The sequence below is a fragment of the Macrotis lagotis genome, chromosome X, assembly GCF_037893015.1.
Source record: "Macrotis lagotis isolate mMagLag1 chromosome X, bilby.v1.9.chrom.fasta, whole genome shotgun sequence".
Classification (NCBI taxonomy): domain Eukaryota; kingdom Metazoa; phylum Chordata; class Mammalia; order Peramelemorphia; family Peramelidae; genus Macrotis; species Macrotis lagotis.
Window position 1 is genome coordinate 503004506 of NC_133666.1, and position 19031 is coordinate 503023536.

General features: G+C 41.2%; 2 protein-coding genes across 3 annotated transcripts in view; both read left to right on the forward strand.

Moving 5' to 3' along the window:
• Positions 1–5391, forward strand: part of LOC141501181 (glyoxylate/hydroxypyruvate reductase B-like) — a 56696-nt gene extending 51305 nt beyond the window's left edge. For both annotated transcript variants that reach the window (XM_074204929.1, XM_074204931.1), the window contains exons 5-6: positions 296–392; positions 3726–5391. In XM_074204929.1, coding sequence (XP_074061030.1) covers positions 296–392; positions 3726–3882 — 254 coding nt within the window. In that variant the 3' untranslated portion in view covers positions 3883–5391. The remainder of the gene's footprint in view (positions 1–295; positions 393–3725) is intronic.
• Positions 5392–12709: 7318 nt separating this feature from the next.
• LOC141501437 (intraflagellar transport-associated protein-like) lies at positions 12710–13565 on the forward strand. Its single transcript, XM_074205373.1, is given in 3 exon segments — positions 12710–12879; positions 12881–13098; positions 13234–13565. Coding segments are annotated over 3 exon segments (672 nt in total). The 3' UTR covers positions 13518–13565.
• The last annotated feature ends 5466 nt before the right edge of the window (positions 13566–19031 follow it).

Consider the following 19031-nt stretch of genomic DNA (forward strand, 5'->3'; position numbering starts at 1 on the left):
TCCTCTCAACTAAGTTTTAAATGTAAAGTTATATGAGTCAGAAAAAATATCCTTCTACACCAAAGTAAGTTATGTGGCCATATTCATTGTTTTCTAGGACTTGTTTTTAATTTTATATCTCTAGAAATTCATTTTATGTGATTTATTACTCATGTGTTTCTGTTATTTGGTCAATAAGGACAGGATAACCATGGAATGTTAAAGAAGTTATTGAAACAGCTTGAAATGTGGACATTGCTTCTCTTCTATAGTCTATCTACATGAGAGTGACAAAGATACTTTTATCTTAATTCAGGTCAATTGGTTGATCAAAATGCCCTAACTGAAGCTCTTCAAACTGGAATTATTAGAGCTGCAGCACTTGATTCGACTTATCCTGAACCCCTGCCAAGGTAAAAATAAAACAAAACAATGCAAAACTGTTCCTGCAAACTTTTTTTTTGAAAAATAAAAATAAAAGGAAAGGCTCCAACTCATGTTTAAGGATAAAAGTTGTCTTTGGCTAATAGTTCCATGTTAGACTTATTGGGTTTAAAATTCTGATTTCTTACCTGCTTGCTATATTTGGGCTCTCTCTACCTTCTCTACCATAGTCCCAGATCAAGTACCCTTTCCCTTCCCTCCCAAATACACTTGTCATCTTTCTTTTGTCTTTTTTCTTCCACCATCAGCTTCTTTCTCTCTCTTTATTCCCTTCACTTTGCACAATGCCCAGGACATAGTCATGATGATGTTTGTCCTGCATTCTCTTTTTAATTTTTTCCAAGGCAATGGGGTTAAGTGGCTTGCCCAAGGCTAAACACCTAGATAATTCTTAAGAGTCTGAGGTCAGATTTGAACTCGGGTACTCCTGACTCCAGAGCTGGTGCTCTATCCACTGCACCACCTAGCCGCCCCCTGTCCTTCATTCTCAAAGAAAACCAAGACTTCAGGTACCATGCCATGCATGTGAAGTAGATTTGAGTGAGGGGATGTGCTAAATCACCAGTTTTACTTTCTCCTCCAGAGTCATCTGGGTCCAGTGATCAGATATGAATCTGACTAGATATGAATCTGACTGGAGATGGCCCTGTATATGAAGCAATGAGAGTTAAATGATTTGTCCAAGGTCACACAGCTAAGTGTCAAGTGTCTGAGGTCACATTTGAAGTCAGGTTCTTCTCACCTCAGGGTTGAGGTTCTGCATCACCTAGCTGCCTGGCACATAGAAAACATTTAATAAATGTTTTTTTCATTCTCCCACACAATATAGGAATTCTTTCTATAGCATCACTGAAAAATAGTTCAATATCTTGAAACAGAATATCTGCAGTGACAGATTGTTTGATACTCCTATAAGTCAGTCTATTCCATCGGTAAACAGTTTTAATATTAAACAGATTTTAGATCAATTTTGAAAAGAACTCCTTTCTACTTCCCAGTGGCTCTAACTCAGCCAATTTTAGCAATACAAATCTATTGCTTCATCGAGACATAATTTCAGACTTCTGAACTCAGATTTTGTATCTCTATTAGCTTTCTCTCCTCCAGATTGTCTCCCTAGTTTTCTGAACAGAAAAATCAGAATATTCTACTTGATCTGTCTTCCTGAAAATTTTTTATTCTTTATGCTCCTTTACATGCTTAAATTATCAAGGAATATATCTACTGAGATTTTATTATATTTGATACTGAAACTAATAAAAATATTAAAATATTAATTCATTAAAATAACAATATACCATAACATGTTAATATTAATAATATGCTTTAAAAATTTATTTTTCCACTTACATGCAAAGATACTTTTCAATGTTCATTTTTTCTTAGGTTTTTGAGTTTCACATTTTTCTCCCTTTCTCCCGTCCATCCCCCATCCCCCTGGCAGATAGCAATCTAATATAGATTATAATTTGTGTAACTATGTTAAACATATATCCATATTAATCATGTTGTGAAAGAAGAATCAAATCAAAAAAGGGAAAAAATATAATGCGTAAAATAAATTTAAAATATTCAGACTCCATAGTTTTTTCTCTATATATGGGTGATATTTTCAATCACAAGTTCTTTTGAATTGTCTTTGATTATTGTTTGTACTGATGAGATGAACAAGTCCATTATAGTTGATCATCACACAATGTTCCCATTAGTATGTACATCAGTTCATGCAAGTCTTTCCTAAAAAGTATGTTCATAAAAACAAAAAAAATCTACATCTTCCAACAAAAAAAAAATCGTGAGAATGACAATTTTACATATTTTTACAAATCTCTTCAATTACTGACTAAATGGAAGACAACTTAATTTTTATGACTGTTTCTATATTCAATAGTTTTTTTTTTTGGTTGCTTCTCACAGATATAAAGATGGAAAATGGAGGACTATGTTAATAGGCAAATAACATCTTCATATTCAAATACTTGTGACCTGCTGGATCTTTCAAACATGTCTTAGGAACTCTGAAAAAGTTCTCAGGCTATACTTTTAAGACCTTCTGGATAAGAAAATTTTAAAATCCTTTCTAAGGGCCAAGATTGGTTTACTCTTCCTTGAATCAAGTGGAATTTTCTTGAATTCTTTTCTAATCTTCTATATTTTTATCTTTGTATAAGTGTCATCAAAGTAATTCCAACTTGATAATTCTAGAAGAAACCAATTAAACTGGAACAACTTTTTTAAGTTCAGGATATTTCAGATCTCATCTTTTGATAAAGGCAACAAAATTATGTTAGCACCTCATGCTTATAGCACAATTCTTCAAATTCTGTATTTAAAATTTAACACATTTATAACTTCCATTTATTAATCTTAGCTTTGCCATCATTAGCAACATAAAACAAATACATTCCTTCATCTATTAGTATTTTAAATGTTTGAAGTCAGATTTTCTGTTTATTCTTCACTAGGCTAACTACCAGAATTAAACACTTCCTCAGATGATAGTTGTCCTATGCAGGTCACTATCCTCTGAATACAATTTGGTTTGTTGAAGTTGCTCTTAAATTTTGGCAGCAAGAATTGAACATGTGAAATTTGGCCAGTGCATTGTATAATGAGAATGTCATTTCCTATCTACATCTTCATGAATACTCTCAATAGCTCTATTGTTTTTTTAATTTTTAGCAAGGTTAAGTGACTTGCCCAAAGTCAAACACAGCTAGGTAATTTATTAAGTATTTGAGGTCAGATCTGAACTTGGGTCATCCTGACTCAAGTGCTCTGTATCCATTTGTGCTTACTAGCCTTCTAAATAATGTATTAAAAAGTCACATCACATTGTTGGACAACTAGAACTGGAAATGGAAGCTCAGATTTTTTTATTCTGGACTCTTGACCAGCTACATGTACTTCAACCAATTTTGTATAGTTGATTTATTATTCCTCAATGCATGCCTTTACATTTACTTTTTAAAAATAATACCAAGTTTTCACTCAGTGTTTTATCCCTTTGAGGTAATTTTGAAGATGATGAGGTACACTGGGAGTCAGGGATCTTGCACTGTGTCCTCATTCTGGGCCTATAGTTACCTCATCTGTAAAATGACAATACTGAACTAGGCAATCATTAAGATTTTATCTGGTTCTAAGATACCATTATTACTCCATAAAGTAAATGGAATACTCTTGCATCTTTATTAATCTCCTATAAATTTTTATTTTCTTAGAACTATTAAAAAAGTAACCACAGCAAAATATTTTAAAGGAATGAAACCTGAATAATTTCTAATGCATTTATATTTCAGATCTCATCCTTTATTAAAGTTAAAGAATGTTATTTTGACACCTCATATGGGAGGCCAAACTCATCATTGTCTCCGTCTCATAAAGGAAAGTATGATTGAAAGCCTTCTGGCTGCTCTCAGTGGTATGCCTATTCCTAATGAAGTACATTTTAAATGATTTGTTTGGGTAGAAAGGTCATATTGATGGAAACTCCATAAAGTAAATGACAAAGCTTTAGTTTACTTTATATACATTACATCTGTTAATCAAATCATTAAGGTAACTGGAGTCTCAGAAAAAAATCTCTGAAACTGAGATTCTGTAATTTGTTCTCACAAACAGGTTTTCTTTCCTATTTTCTCCCCACCCCCACCCCACCCCTGCTTTGGACAAGACTGGTTAGAGAATTTGGTTTTGCTGGAGTACACATATTTCCAACAGGTATTTATTTTTTTGATATCAATGGATGAGGGTGAGAGTACAGAGTATGAAACTAAAAGTAAAATATTTTTTTTTAAATCACAGGGAAATAATAAAGTGCTATTTCATTGTAAAACCCTGAGGGTTACATCTTAGAAAAGTAGTAGGCAGCCTCAGGATGGCAGAAAGCCTCCCATGGTGGGCTTTAAAAGTGCTTGAGGTAGATAAAACCACTGTAACCAAGATCAAAAGAAATGTAGTAAATTGGGAAACAATTTTTATAAACAATATTTCTGACAAAGACTCATTTCTAAGATATACAGAGAACTGAGTCAAATTTTCAACAACAAAAAAAGGCATTCCCAATTGACAAATAGTCAAAGAATATGCAAAGACAATTTATAGTTGAGGAAATCAAAGCAATCCAGTCATGAAAAATTAAATCATTACTTATTAGAGAAATGCATATTAAAGCATCTCTGAGATACCACCTCACACCTTTCAGACTTGCCACTATGACCAGAAAGAACAATGATCAATGTTGGAAGGGATGTGGGAAATCTGGCACACTAATACATTGATGGTGGAGCTGTGAACTCATCCAACCTTTCCGGAGAGCAATTTGTAATTACAAAGGGCAACAAAAATGTGCATACCCTTTGATCCAGCAATACCACTACTGGGTCTATACCCTGAAGAGATGATGAAACAGGCTAAAAACATCATTTGTACAAAAAATATTCATAGCAGCCCTGTTTGTGGTGGCAAAGAATTGGAAATCAAGTGAATGTCCTTCAATTGGGGAATGGCTTAGCAAACTGTGGTATATGTATGTCATGGAACACTGTTGTTCTATTAGAAACCAGGAGGGAGGGAAATTCAGGGAAGCCTGGAGGGATTTGTATGAACTGATGCTGAGAGAGATGAGCAGAACCAGAAGAACACTGTACACCCTAACAGCAACATGGGGGTGATGTTCAACCTTGAAGGACTCGCTTATGCCATCAGTGCAACGATCGAGCACAATTCTGGGCTGTCTGCAGTGGAGAAAACCATCTGTATCCAGAGACACAACTGTGGAGTTGGAACAATGACCAAGGACTATGACCTTTAATTTGTAATGTTATTCTCTCTTACATTGTGTTTCTTCCTTAAGGATCCGCTTTCTCTCTCATCACATCCAACTCAGATCAGTGCAGACTGGCAGACTGCCTGCCTTCTGTGTTCGGGAGGAAGACGGGGAAAATAAATAAAATCTTAAAGAAAAAACAAGTGCTGGTGGCGCCTCGCCCCAGAGACAGCGCCTTCCCCGGCCGCGAAGGCCCTGGGCGCGGGTTCGGCCATCTGGGAGGCCCAGGTCGGCCCCTGCGCACCGGGCGGGCCTCGAGGCCTCCCTCAGAGGGCCGGCCAGCGGCGGGGGGACGCGGGCAGCGGGGGGGGGTCCGCGGGCAGCGGCGGGGGGACGCGGGCAGCGGGGGGGGTCCGCGGCCAGCGGCGGGGGGACGCGGGCAGCGTGGGGGGACGCGGGCAGCGCCTACTGCCGGCCAGCTCACTCCGGGCCAAAGCACGGGCCGCAAACGCGGAAGAACCAGGGACGGACAAGAGCGGTGTCGGGGCCCGCGCCTGCGCCCGCGGCAGGGAAGCGGCCTGGAGCTGAGAACGGAGGCGCTGGGCCCCAGGCCGGCCGGGCCGCCTGTAGCCGGGAGCACGGAGCCTAGGCGCCAAGCCAGGAGCCGCCATCCGGAGGAGGCGGAGTCACCAGCGGAAGTGACGTGAGGAGGTGGGGCACAGGCCGAGGTGGGCGGGGCGGTGGGCGGGGCGGGGCTGTTTCCCTGAGTTCTGGCCACTGGGCCAGTCAGCCCCCCGGGACCCGCCCCAGTAAGCCCCCTCGGACCCGCCCCCAGTCAGCCCCCCGGACCCGCCCCCAGTCAGCCCCCTCGGACCCGCCCCCAGTCAGCCCCCCGGACCCGCCCCCAGTAAGCCCCCTCGGACCCGCCCCCAGTCAGCCCCCCGGGACCCGCCCCCAGTCAGCCCCCCGGACCCGCCCCCAGTCAGCCCCCCGGACCCGCGGGGCACAGGCCGAGGTGGGCGGGGCGGTGGGCGGGGCGGGGCTGTTTCCCTGAGTTCTGGCCACTGGGCCAGTCAGCCCCCCGGGACCCGCCCCAGTAAGCCCCCTCGGACCCGCCCCCAGTCAGCCCCCCGGGACCCGCCCCAGTAAGCCCCCTCGGACCCGCCCCCAGTCAGCCCCCCGGACCCGCCCCCAGTCAGCCCCCTCGGACCCGCCCCCAGTCAGCCCCCCGGACCCGCCCCCAGTAAGCCCCCTCGGACCCGCCCCCAGTCAGCCCCCCGGGACCCGCCCCCAGTCAGCCCCCCGGACCCGCCCCCAGTCAGCCCCCCGGACCCGCCCCCAGTAAGCCCCCTCGGACCCGCCCCCAGTCAGCCCCCCGGGACCCGCCCCCAGTCAGCCCCCCCGGACCCGCCCCCAGTCAGCCCCCCGGGACCCGCCCCCAGTCAGCCCCCCGGACCCGCCCCCAGTCAGCCCCCCGGACCCGCCCCCAGTCAGCCCCCCGGGACCCGCCCCAGTAAGCCCCCTCGGACCCGCCCCCAGTCAGCCCCCCGGGACCCGCCCCCAGTCAGCCCCCAGGGTACCCGCCCCCAGTCAGCCTCCCGGACCCGCCCCCAGTCAGCCCCCCCGGACCCGCCCCCAGTCAGCCCCCAGGGTACCCGCCCCCAGTCAGCCTCCCGGACCCGCCCCCAGTCAGCCCCCCCGGACCCGCCCCCAGTCAGCCCCCCCGGACCCGCCCCCAGTCAGCCCCCCCCGGACCCGCCCCCAGTCAGCCCCCAGGGTACCCGCCCCCAGTCAGCCTCCCGGACCCGCCCCCAGTCAGCCCCCCCGGACCCGCCCCCAGTCAGCCCCCCGGACCCGCCCCCAGTCAGCCCCCCCCGGACCCGCCCCCAGTCAGCCCCCCGGACCCGCCCCCAGTCAGCCCCCCCCCGGACCCGCCCCCAGTCAGCCCCCCCCGGACCCGCCCCCAGTCAGCCCCCCGGACCCGCCCCCGCCCCCCATTCCTTGTCCCCCGAAGTAGCCCCTGCGCTGACAGAAGGAGGAAGGTTCTCCTGAGAGTGGGCGGGGCCGGGGCCGGGGCCGGGGCCGGGGCCGGGGCCGGGGCCGGGGCCGGACCGCGGAAAGGACAAGTTGGAGGGAAAATTTCGAGGCGGGCATGGGGGGCTGTTTCCAAGTTCATGGCAAGACTTTAGCTTGGGGGTCCGTGCGAGCTTGTGGCCCCCTGCCCCCCCCCCAGTGCAGTAATGAGCTGAACAAGGGGGCAGGGAGCCCCGAGTTGAGGTTCTGCCTCAGAGTTTATTCTTCAGTAAAAGTAAAAAAACACAAAAGCCCCTTGGCTTAGGCTTGATGACCAGTGGGGCCCATTTCCCGGGCTGTGCTCATCAGGAGAGGGAACGGCAGCGGCTCCCTTGCCCTCCAGACCAAACCCTATGGGCCTTGGATGGGCCCTTTCTGATGAAGCCTGGGGACACCTCCCCAAAATATTTTTATTACAGTTTAATTTTAAAGCACAAGATTACAAGAAAACAAAAAATAAATACAAATATCAGAACATTAAACAAAACGCAAGTTAATGAATCTCAGGCTAAGAATTCTTTGCCCTAGTTGAAAACTAAAGATTAACCTACCTTTGTAAGAGAGGGAAATTATTGAGGCCACCCATGCCTTTTCCACCTTCACGGAGACTTTGTTCCTGTAAATAAGGGAGACAGAAAACAAGGGTTGTAAACAAATCCCTTAGCTTCCTGGACCAGTAAGACCTGCTAACGACAGCAACAAATATTAAAGTCCTGCTTTTATGTCACTTATTTAAGCATTTCATGAGGTCTGCTATGTGTCAGACACTGTGCTAGAGGACTTAGGTTTCAAATAGCAAATGGTTACAATTGCACATAGTAGGATTTCAATTAAATGCATAATAAAGAAGGAAGCCTGGAGGGGCTTAGTACCAAAAATACTAAATAGGATAGAAACATGAAGACAGTTTGCTGGGCCAACAGATATATGACTGCGTTTGGACCATACACTGAGTTTCCACATTTGGTGCAATGGTTTTTATGTAGCATTTACCACCTTGCTTTCAAAAAACATTTATCACACATTTGCTATGTGCAAAACAATACTGAGTCCCAGGAATTCTAAGGCAAAAGTGAGCAGGCAGTCTAACAGAAGAGATGACCCATCTGTAGGAAAAATACATGCATACATACAAATAGTATTGCAGTCTGCAGTAGTTTGCAGAAAGAGGACACTATTGTAGAGCTCTTATAGATACTGCTCTTATCTTGGATCAGGAAGTGGCTGCATTTGGGCCACACAGGTGGTAAATGTCTGGGGCCAAATTCCAACTCAGAAGAGTATTCCTGTCTCCAGTCCAGGAAACCTATCCTCAATGCCATCTATCAACCCCAAATTTAAAAAAATTGACATCAATGAAAATGGACAAATCAATGAACTATTCTCAGCTTCAATTTCCTTCTCTGTAGTAAAGGAGATAGTAAATACCCACCTTTTAGTTCTTTTGAAATTCAAAGAAAATAACATATATAAAGATAAACATAGAGAACTGTGAAGATCAGATAAGATGCCATATAAAGTACTTTTTTTGCAAAACCGAAAGTGCTATATAAATTTTAGTAATTCTATTCAAGAAAGATTGAATATAAAGCAGGGATTCTTAACCTTTTTTGTGCCAAAGATCCCTTTGGCAGTCTAGTGAACCCAATGAAAGAAAACCCTTCTCAGAGCAATTTTTTAAATGCTTTAAAAATAGATTCAACTACAAAGGACTTCAGCTGTGATGAAGTGCAGTTTACAAATTATTTAAAAAACAAATTTATGGATCCCATATTAAGTACCTTAACTTGGACAGTGACATTTCAGCTGAATCTTGAAAGAAGCTAGGAGAATCAGGATGTGGAGGAGAGGAAGCATTGTATTTCATGGAGGCACGGAGGATCAGTATGGCTATATCAAAGCATATTTTACAAAAAGAATAATGTGTAAGAAGAGTAAAAAAGGTGAGAAAGGGCCAAGTTGAGAATAGTTTTAAAAGACAGTTTATGTTTATAAGTTTCCAAAATGATTTCCTAAAGCCAGGTCTGATCATATCATCCCACCTCTTCAAAAAACTATGATGACCCCCTGTTGTCTCCAGGCTCAAATAGAATTCCATTGGCATTTAAGGCCCTTCACCACCTGGTCTCTTCCTACCTTTCCAACCCTTGTATCCTTTACTCCCTCCACTGATCCAGTTTCACTGGCCTGCTTGCTGTTTCTCCCACATGATACTCTATTGCCCAATTCTATCATCTTTGCTGTCTCCTGTGCTTTAAATGCACTTTTTTCTCCCCTTCCCTTCAGAGTACCAGACTTCCTTCAAGCCTCAGTTCAAAGTTCACTTTCTTCAGAACATCTTTCCTAGGTCCTCCCCGATGCTCCACTCTCCACTCCATTCTCTCTGAGATTGCTTTCCACTTACACTGTATCTTGGATGTACACAGATATTTATTTGCATGCTGTCTCTCCAGTGACAACAGGGTACATATTTCTGCCTTTCTCCAGCACTTAACATGGGGTCTGGCACATAATAAATACAATTAATAAATACTTCTTAGTTTAGAGAGTGGAAAGACATGATGTAGGGACTCTGTTTTGGGGGGAGAGTTTATCAAATAGTATCATCTGTTGAATTTACATCCAACATTAATGATGATAAACTAGGTAACAAAAATATTCTGATGTAATAATAATAATAATAATAATAATAATATCATCAATGGGTTTTTGAAGGCTTTGCCAGCAAAGTATAAACCTTAGGAGTGGGGAAATATGGAATCAGCTGCTCACAGGACCACCTATTGTCTCAGAGATCCCTTTCAGCTCTAATGCTGAACTTCCAATCCAGTCATTCTGGAAAGATTTTAAGTACAGTCACCTCAAGAAACTGCTTCCAGAGGAGCAGAGCAGTCCAGGTTAGTCCACAGCAGGGGGCTGGTCACTAGGAGATGAATTTTTGTAACTGTCACCTGACTGAATAAAGAAAACTACACAAAGTCCTTCTGTCCTTTGCAGCTCCCTTTCACTTTTGAAGTGATAGTAGCTGGAGAATGGACTGGGGATACTGGGAATTGAAATTTTTAGAATGATATTTAGATAGGGATAAACACTAGTGCTAGTATTTCATTGGCCCATCAATGCTAACTATTTTCTCATGTGTCTCCTCCCTTTTGTGGTTACATTCCTTGGAAAACAGTCTTCAGTGTCTCTGCTTTTTTTTCTCTCTTTCTCTTCACTGCACTTTGACTTCAAACTCATCATTCAACTGAAACATTTCTCTCCAAAATTACTAATGTTCCCATTTTTCCTTTTTCTTAATAAGTTTGTTTTGAAGTCTTTTATTTCTTATATTCTCATAGTTATCTCCAGAATACTCTTCTCTTCCCTCACCCTCATAGAGAACTGTCCTGCATGGCAAAGTATTTTTTTAAAGAGTAAAAAAGTCAGCATAACTGATCAATACATTGGAAAACTCTGAAAACAAATCCATTGTATAATACCACCTCTTATCATCATGAATGGGATGTGGCTGTCTTTTCATATCTCTTTATTAGAGTCATGCTCAAAAGTGCTTTGTTGGTTGCCAATCTTGTGGCCTTTTCTTAATCCTCAGTCTTCTTATCTTTTCTGTAGCCTTTGGTATTAAATAACTCTCTTCACGGTGATACTCTCTTCTTTCTTGGTTTACATGATACTGCTCTGTCCTGGTTCTCCTCCTACCAGTATGACCATTCTTCAGTTTACTTTGTTGGATCTCCCTCCAGCTTGCATCTGCTACAACTGTTGGTGATTCCCAGGGTTCTCTCCCAGGCCATCTTCTCCTTTTAATGCTATTTTGGTTGATCCCAAGAGCTCCCATAGATTCCATTTTCATCTTTATGCTGATGATATTCTGATCCATTTATCCTGCCCTAATCATTCTCTTCTAGACATCTTAATGTGTCAAAAACTTGAACATGCTTTCTTTCCCCTAAAATTCTACCCTCTTCCAAATGTCCTTGTTCCTGTCATGGTTCCCACCATCCTTACTTGGTGCCTTGAGCCCAAATTCCAAATTTGGCTTGATTTCTCACTTTCACTCACCCCCTCCTGACATATCCCAGGTTCTATCATTTCCATGTAATACTCAGAATCTCATTGACTTCTTTTCTCTTACACTATCATGACCCTGGTCTGTGCCTTCATCATCTCAGACCCCAAAATAATTGTAATGACTCCTGTCTTGATCTTCCTGTCTCAAGTCTCTACATAATCCATTCCATTTTTATTTAGCTGACAACATGATCTTCCTAAAGGACAGCTCTGATTATGTCACCTTTTACTCTATAAATTCCAAAATCTCCCAGGATCAAATAGAAAATGCCCTTCATAACCTTTGCTTCCTTTCTTACACCTTACTCCCTTCACATATCCTACATACACTGACACAGGTTTCCCTGATAGTCTTCAAACCAGATACTTTATTTCTCAACTTTTGCTTTTCTATACTCTCTTCCCTATTCATGGAAAGTTTTCTTTTATTTTTGCCTCTTACCTTTCCTGACTTCCTTCAAGACCCAAACCTTCTGCAACAAGGCTTGCCCCATCTTCCCTAAAGCTAGTGCTTTTATTATAAGAACTTATCCTGTTTCTGTTATGAACCTAATTATTTGCATCTTATCTTTGCACAATACCTGCAGCAAGAATTATATAGGAAACTCCAGAGTAAGGAAACTCTTTCTACTGAAGCCAGTTTGTACAATCTTTCTAATTTTCTTTCTAAAGAGTTCACCCACAATCCTCTTATGTATTTCTGAACTTCATTAAAAATGTTCCAATTGATTTTAATTTTTTTCTGTATTATTAAAAAAGAAATATGTAAATATTTGTCATTCTTTGTCATTACACACAGTTTAGAGGCCCACTTTTCTATTTGACACCTCTGACCTAAAACAAAGAAAGTTATCTGGGGATACACACAGGAGGTAACTCAGAATCAGGACATGAAAACTGCTGTTGAGCAAGTGACTTAATCTCTGGTTGTTTAGCTGTTTCACAATTTAAAAAAACTGTGATAAAGAGAAACTGAAGCTCAAAGTTCTGAATATGATCACTCTATTAGCAAGGCAAGTTAATTGCCTATAAGTGGGATCCAAAGCCCCTGAAAAACTAAGGACCCCTCTGAGAGTCAGAATAATTCTTTGATGTAGTACATAAGATACCCGAGATACAAACTAAACTAGGACTATAATTAGGTTAACATAAAGATGAAGAGTACTCACATTTGACTTGACTCAGAAGACTTTTTCCATAACCCTGGGAAAAATGGGAAAATATAGAAGTTTTCTCATCCTGTGCAATATCTTGAGGCAGGCAAACAACCCCCATTAAGACTTCTATGTTGAAGGACGCCTGGGCTCTGCTGGGCCCCAGAGCTGGGAGGAGGGAGCCACGAGATAAAGAGACTGCTCAAAGAGATATATGCCTGTTCAGTTGTTGGGATTAGGGGTCATGGATGAAGATCAGTTAATTAAACAAGCCCTGGATCAGTTTATTAATCGCCATGATCAGACATACGAAGAATTTTTGAATACTTTCACTCATCTTTCAAAAGATCATCAAGTGATCAAGAACCAAAGGTCTGGAACAGACTGCAGAAAACAACTTTGCCCAGTTCCTGCTTCCCAACCTTTCATGCTATCTTGCCTCACAGTCTCTGGAGGAAGAGCAGATCATGATTGATGAAGGCCAGAAAGTTGGTATTTCCATTCAAGGGGACTTAAATTATGCAGGAAAGCTGAAGGTAGACAATTTCCTAGATTTGGAAGATTTTGACATGGATGAAGAGACTCACCACAAGTTGTGCCCAGGGGCATCAGAGTACACAAAGCCCTGGACCATAAGTCAGGAAGATCTGGAGATTTGAATTCTGCCTGAGACACAACCTTGATGTGTGACCCTGGGCTAGTCCCTTTCCCTCTATCTGCTTCAGTTTCCTCAACCATAAAAATTGCTGCTTCCAGGAGCGGTAGAAGAGATGGTCCATTTCTCTGCCTCATGCTATACTCCTTCTTTTGACCAGCATTCTCATCCTGAACCAAAGATTTGGCCAACGAAACAACCAATGTCCAGGCATTTGGAGGAGGTATCTGGAGATGAAGTTCAGCCATTCACACTTGATGAAGACTTTGACTATGATAATGTGATGCTCACTCCCAAGTTCTCCAGTGATGAGATGAAAACAGTTCTGAAAAAGTTGAGCAGACTGAACCCTAACATGCAGGCCTAAGAACCAATGATTGATTTATGATAATATTTGTTTCTTTTTTTCCTCTTGTTCTTATTCAAGCAATTTTAGAATAAAAGACAGAGTCTGTTGTACATTAAAAAAAAGACTTCTATGTTAAGACTGACTTCCTTTTTTATTTTCCTCCCTTCCAAAAACAAATAGTATTTGAATCTTTTCAATTAGCCTGTAGCCCATAGGAATAGGAAAGTTAAATTCTTAGAAACTGTACCACTGAGTTCTATATAATCTGATCCATATTTATTGATACTTTAATTAGTACAATTCTCAATACAAAATAAAGCAGGGAATCAATTTTCAATTTTACAACTATAAAATGATAATGATAATAACACTTGCCAGAGTTGTCACGATCAAATGAGATAATATTTGTTTAAAAAAAAACCTCAGCAGTCTCCCACTTTTTATTGTTGTTGGTATTTTTCTGTCACTTCAGTTGAATCTGACTCTTTGACTCCATTTGGGATCTTTTTTTGGAAAAGATACAGGAGTGGTTCATCATCCCCTTCTCCAGTTCATTTTATATATGAGGAAGAGAGGCAAACAGGGTTAAGTGACTTAACCAAGGTCACACAGCCAGTAAGTATCTGAGACCAGATTTGAACTGAGGAAAATGAATCTTTCTGACACCAGGATGTAAAAATTAAGTTCAGAAACTTTATTTCTGATCAAAAACTGGTGTCTCATCCTCTAATTATGGTTTCTAAGTCTGATTGTTAGCTTCTGACCTCAAGATCTTTCTGTATTATTAAAAGATGTTTCTCCAGTCATAAATCTGAAGGTTGAGTCTATGTAAATTAGCCTGGTCCCCCTCTAATTGCAACTCCAAATTGACTTTCCCAGATGTGTCAACTATGAGAGACAGACAGAGAGAGAGAGAGAGAGAGAGAGAGAGAGAGAGAGAGAGAGAGATCATTCTAAGAAAGCAGGAAACTTGTCTGGTTATCTCAATAAGAGACTCACATAAATTTCTATACTTTTGACATTTTAGAAAGGGAAAAATTTCAGTGTTTTATATATCTTTATTATATCTGATAAAACCAAAAATATCAGGTCAGAAAGGAGACACTAGTCTATGAATCTTTGTCAGTTCTGACATAGAATTGACCGCATGGACAGGGAAGAGAATAACAAAGTAATCAAGGACACCATGCACTACTGTGAAACCTGATTGGTTAACTGGCAAAAGTTAGCGTCTCTTTGTGAGTTTTCTAGTAATACTCTTTCCTCATTTTGCTGTAGACATCTCTATTGATGACTACCACCTATAGGTTTCTAGGTAAATCTTAGAGAACAAACTTCAGGTATACACTATAATTACTTTTTGTTTATTTTAAACTAAAATTAAGCTTTTGACAGGGCCCAGAGCACACAGTGGCTGCTGTATATATGTTCTTTCCCTTCCCTCCTTAGCCCTTTTGACTCTAAGACCAGCTCTCTAATGTGCCATGCTGTTTTCAATATTTAGATAGCATTTAAAAATTAACATGTAGAAGCGATCAAAAAAATTAAGAACCTATTATATGCTAAAGCAGTGTGGTAGATATTGACTCAAAACATACTATGGTCAAGATATTACAGACTTCAAGAGATATAAAGATATAAAAACAGTCCTTGCTCTCAAGGAGCTTACCGTCTTCTAAGAAAGAGGAAGAATAAATACTACATTTATATTAATAAGTGAGTACAATGTAATTTAAACAGGGGGAAAAACAGTAACCAGGGTGATCTTAAAAGACAGAAAAATGAAGAAATGCAGGCTGGGAGTGGGAAAGAAGAGCAACATATGCAAAGTTCTGGAGTTAGGAGATGGACTACAGAGTTCAGAGGGTAGCAAGTGGGATCATAAGAGAAAGTGAAATAAATAATGTGGAATAAGTCTAGAGAGGTTCACTTAAGCCAGATTATTAAAGGTTTTAAATATCATACTGGGGAATTGATACCCTGGAGATCTTTGCCTCTGAGGAGAAGAGAAGGCACAAAATCAGATTTAAGCTTTATAAAGATTATTTTGGCAGTTATGTAGAGGATTCATTGGAAAAGGGAGAGCCTAGAAGCAGGAAGATCAGTTTCGAGACTAGAACACTACAAGTCTAGATTTAAGGTGTCAACCTGAAATGAAGAGGACTACCAAAGTTAACAAGGACCTGGATCTTTCATTAAAGTAAGGAAATTGCAATTTGAGCAGTGCTAGAGTACTGGAATGTCCAAAAGGAGTAGAAAAGGTAAGGTTCTAATACATTTTAATACACTTGAAACTGGAGGGGTTTTCTGGAGCTGCAACACAGGGAGGAGATCAGTTGTTTTGAAAAATAGCCAAAGGGTGGGGAATGATTGACATCTAATCTGAATAAATGGGTTGCAGGTGCAGTAATTTCCAGAGATATTACAAGACCTGCTCTAACACTGGGATCAGTGAGGCCAAAGTAGACCCCTCAGGTATCTGCTTTTAACAGAAGTGTTGAGGGCCTAAGCAGGCCATGTTACTGGAGAGAGGAGAATTAGCTACAAGTTGTTATGCAAGTGGATAAGACAAGACTTGAAACATCTCATTTGTCTCTCTATGACCCTATGAGATAGATACCATTATTCTTATTTTACAATTAACAAAAAAAAACTGAGATGCAAAAGGGTTGTGTGATTGTTCAGCCAGTTTCCAAGTGTCAGAGACATAATTTAATTCCAATTCTCTCCTGGCCAGAAGTGTCAAGGTGATTTTTCTAACATATTAGTCTAACCATATCACTCCACTATCCATGAACTCCAGCATCAAATATCATTCTCTCTCTCTCTCTCTCTCTCTCTCTCTCTCTCTCTCTCTCTCTCTCTCTCTCTCTCTCTCTCTGTTGGGTATTAAGAGATCTTCACAAAGTGTCTTTCTATCTTTCTTGACTTCTTTGAATTTTCTCTCCTTTGGCCTCCCTATAATCCAGGAGCATTGGCCTACCTGTAGTTCCTTAAAAAAGTCACCATCTCTGTCTCCTTTGCATTCTTTTGCTAAACACTGGCTGTCCCCCTTACCCATCTGCCTCTTAGTTTCTGCTTTTTCCTTTGAGTTCCAGCCAAAATTCTAAGTTTTGCAAGAGGAATTTTCCCATTTGTTGTAGTTTTCCATTGTTGTTCTGTCATATGACCTTGTTTAGTATTTTCTTGGCAAAGATATTGGAATAGATTTCCATTTCTTTCTCCAGTTTATGGGGAAATACACCCAGGGTGATTAGCCCAGGGTCACACAGCTACCTAGTGAGTATCTCAGGCTGAATTTGAACTCACAAAGTTAAGTGAGCATTCTGTCCACTTCACCACTTGTCTTCCTCTCTGGAATTACCACCCATCTATTTCTGGATATATCTTTTATGTACATAGTTATTTGTTCTAGGGAATTTATGATTTTCATATCATTGATATATTATATGTGCAATGATTATACTGTCTAATTTAGATTATTGGAAATCCCATATTTCCCAGGAGATTCTGGCTTGGAAGCCAGAGATAAAACTAAAAGGACTGCAGCAGAAAGTGATAAATCAAGAACAGTTCATAATTATGAAGTGAACCAAAAGAGACATTATTGCACTCCTGTTACTGCCATGCAAACTCTGGTTCTGTACCCTACTGAATAATCATGTGGCTCAACAACCCTTAAGACCTGAGATGATCACTGTAAGAACTGTTCCTGCAGAACTCTCAGTATTGTCCTTTAAATGCCTGTACACCTGGGCCTGCCACGGGAACTATTTCAAGACCTAAGAAAGGTTGTGTTGTAATCCAATACCTTTTGTGAGGTTTTATTTATGGAAGTGCTGCCTTTGCCTCAGCCAAAGAAGGGCTCCCCAGGGGAATTCAGGATTTGCAAAACTGCTTTCCAAACTCTGCCTCTGATCTGCTCCTTTTCACTCTGGTCTTTTTCAGTTTGGAGACTGATCCAGTCCACACTATATTTAAATTTTTTTTTGATATTTGTAGGGTGTCTTCCCCATTAGAATGAATCGCTTAGGGGAAGCTAGGTGGCTCAGGGATAGAGCACTGGCCCTGTCAGGAGAACCTGTGTTCCAATTCGGCCACAGACACTTGATAATTACCTAGCTGTGTGAGCTTGGGCTAATCACTTAACCCCACTGCCTTGCAAAAAGTTTAAAAAAATAAAAAATAGAATGATCTGTTAAGTTTGTTGATTAAGTTTAAAGACTATTGGCTTTCTTTCCATCCTCAGTTCTCAGCACAGTATTTGGCCCATATTAAATGATTAATAAAGGCTTGCTAACTGACTATGCACACTATACCACAAGACATGATTTCTGACCTGGATCTGAAAAACATAGTACCCCACCCCATATTGAACTCTCCTGCTGCTTTGGTTGGTTATACAGAATATCCTTTAATCATTTGGGGGCACATAAACAAAAGATATTTAATAAAATAGCATTAATAAGCAAAAATGCAGTAAAGCATTTTCCTGATAAACTTGGGACCTACCCCTCCATAAATGCACTATCAGTGGGAAGAGTGAAGGTCATATTAGGAGAAGCACATCCCTTGGGAACACCTAGTCAGGGCAACAGTGTTCCTGGGGATAATATTGCTCCTCTGTATGCTGTTAGTCTTTGCCCTCTTGCACCTGGGGTTGTGAAGCTTCTGTTTCTTTTCAATGTCACTAAGTCATTGGCTATGGTCCTGTCTCTTCTTTTGAAGAGTAGGCTCTGCAAAAATAAATAAATTTGTTTCTTCCCTTTGACCCATCCATTAAATCTGTATTCCAAAGATATCAAGGAAAGACCCAGATGTATAAAAATATTTATAGTAGCTCTATTTTATAAATAAAAAAATTGGAGGGGCAGCTAGTTGGAGCAGTATATAGAGCACCGGCACTGGAGTCAGGAGTACCTGAGTTCAAATCTACCTTCAGACACTTAATAATTACCCAGCTGTGTGGCCTTGGGCAAGCCCCTTAACCTCATTTGCCTTGCAAAAATCCTAAAAAAAAAAAAAAGAAAAAAGAAAAAAGAATTGGAAACTGAGGTGATATCCACCAATTGGGGAATGACTGAATTAGATGTTTTATGGATATTCTGGAGTACTAAAATTGCTAGAAGAAATAATAAAGAGGATCAATTCAGTGATTTGTGAGTTTTGAAGTAGTTATTTTGGAGTTCTCTCAGAAATAGTACCAGGATCAATATCACTTTCATTCATTTAATAGTTTTGATTTTTTTATATTCACAGCATGCTTAGATCATTTGGGTTAGAATTACTATATTTTCAGGAGTTCTCTCAGAAATAGTCCCAGGATCAATATCATTTTCATTAATTTCATAGTTTTGGGTTTTTATAAATTTTCACAGCATGTTTAAATCATTTGGGTTAGAGTTACTATATTCTCAGACAAGCATCTTGAACTTGGAATTTCATTTTTCCTAAAAAAGCAACTTTCATTTTATTTAAAAGCATGTGATTCAAGACATTTATTTCTCTGCCTTGGTAATCAGTAATAAAAAA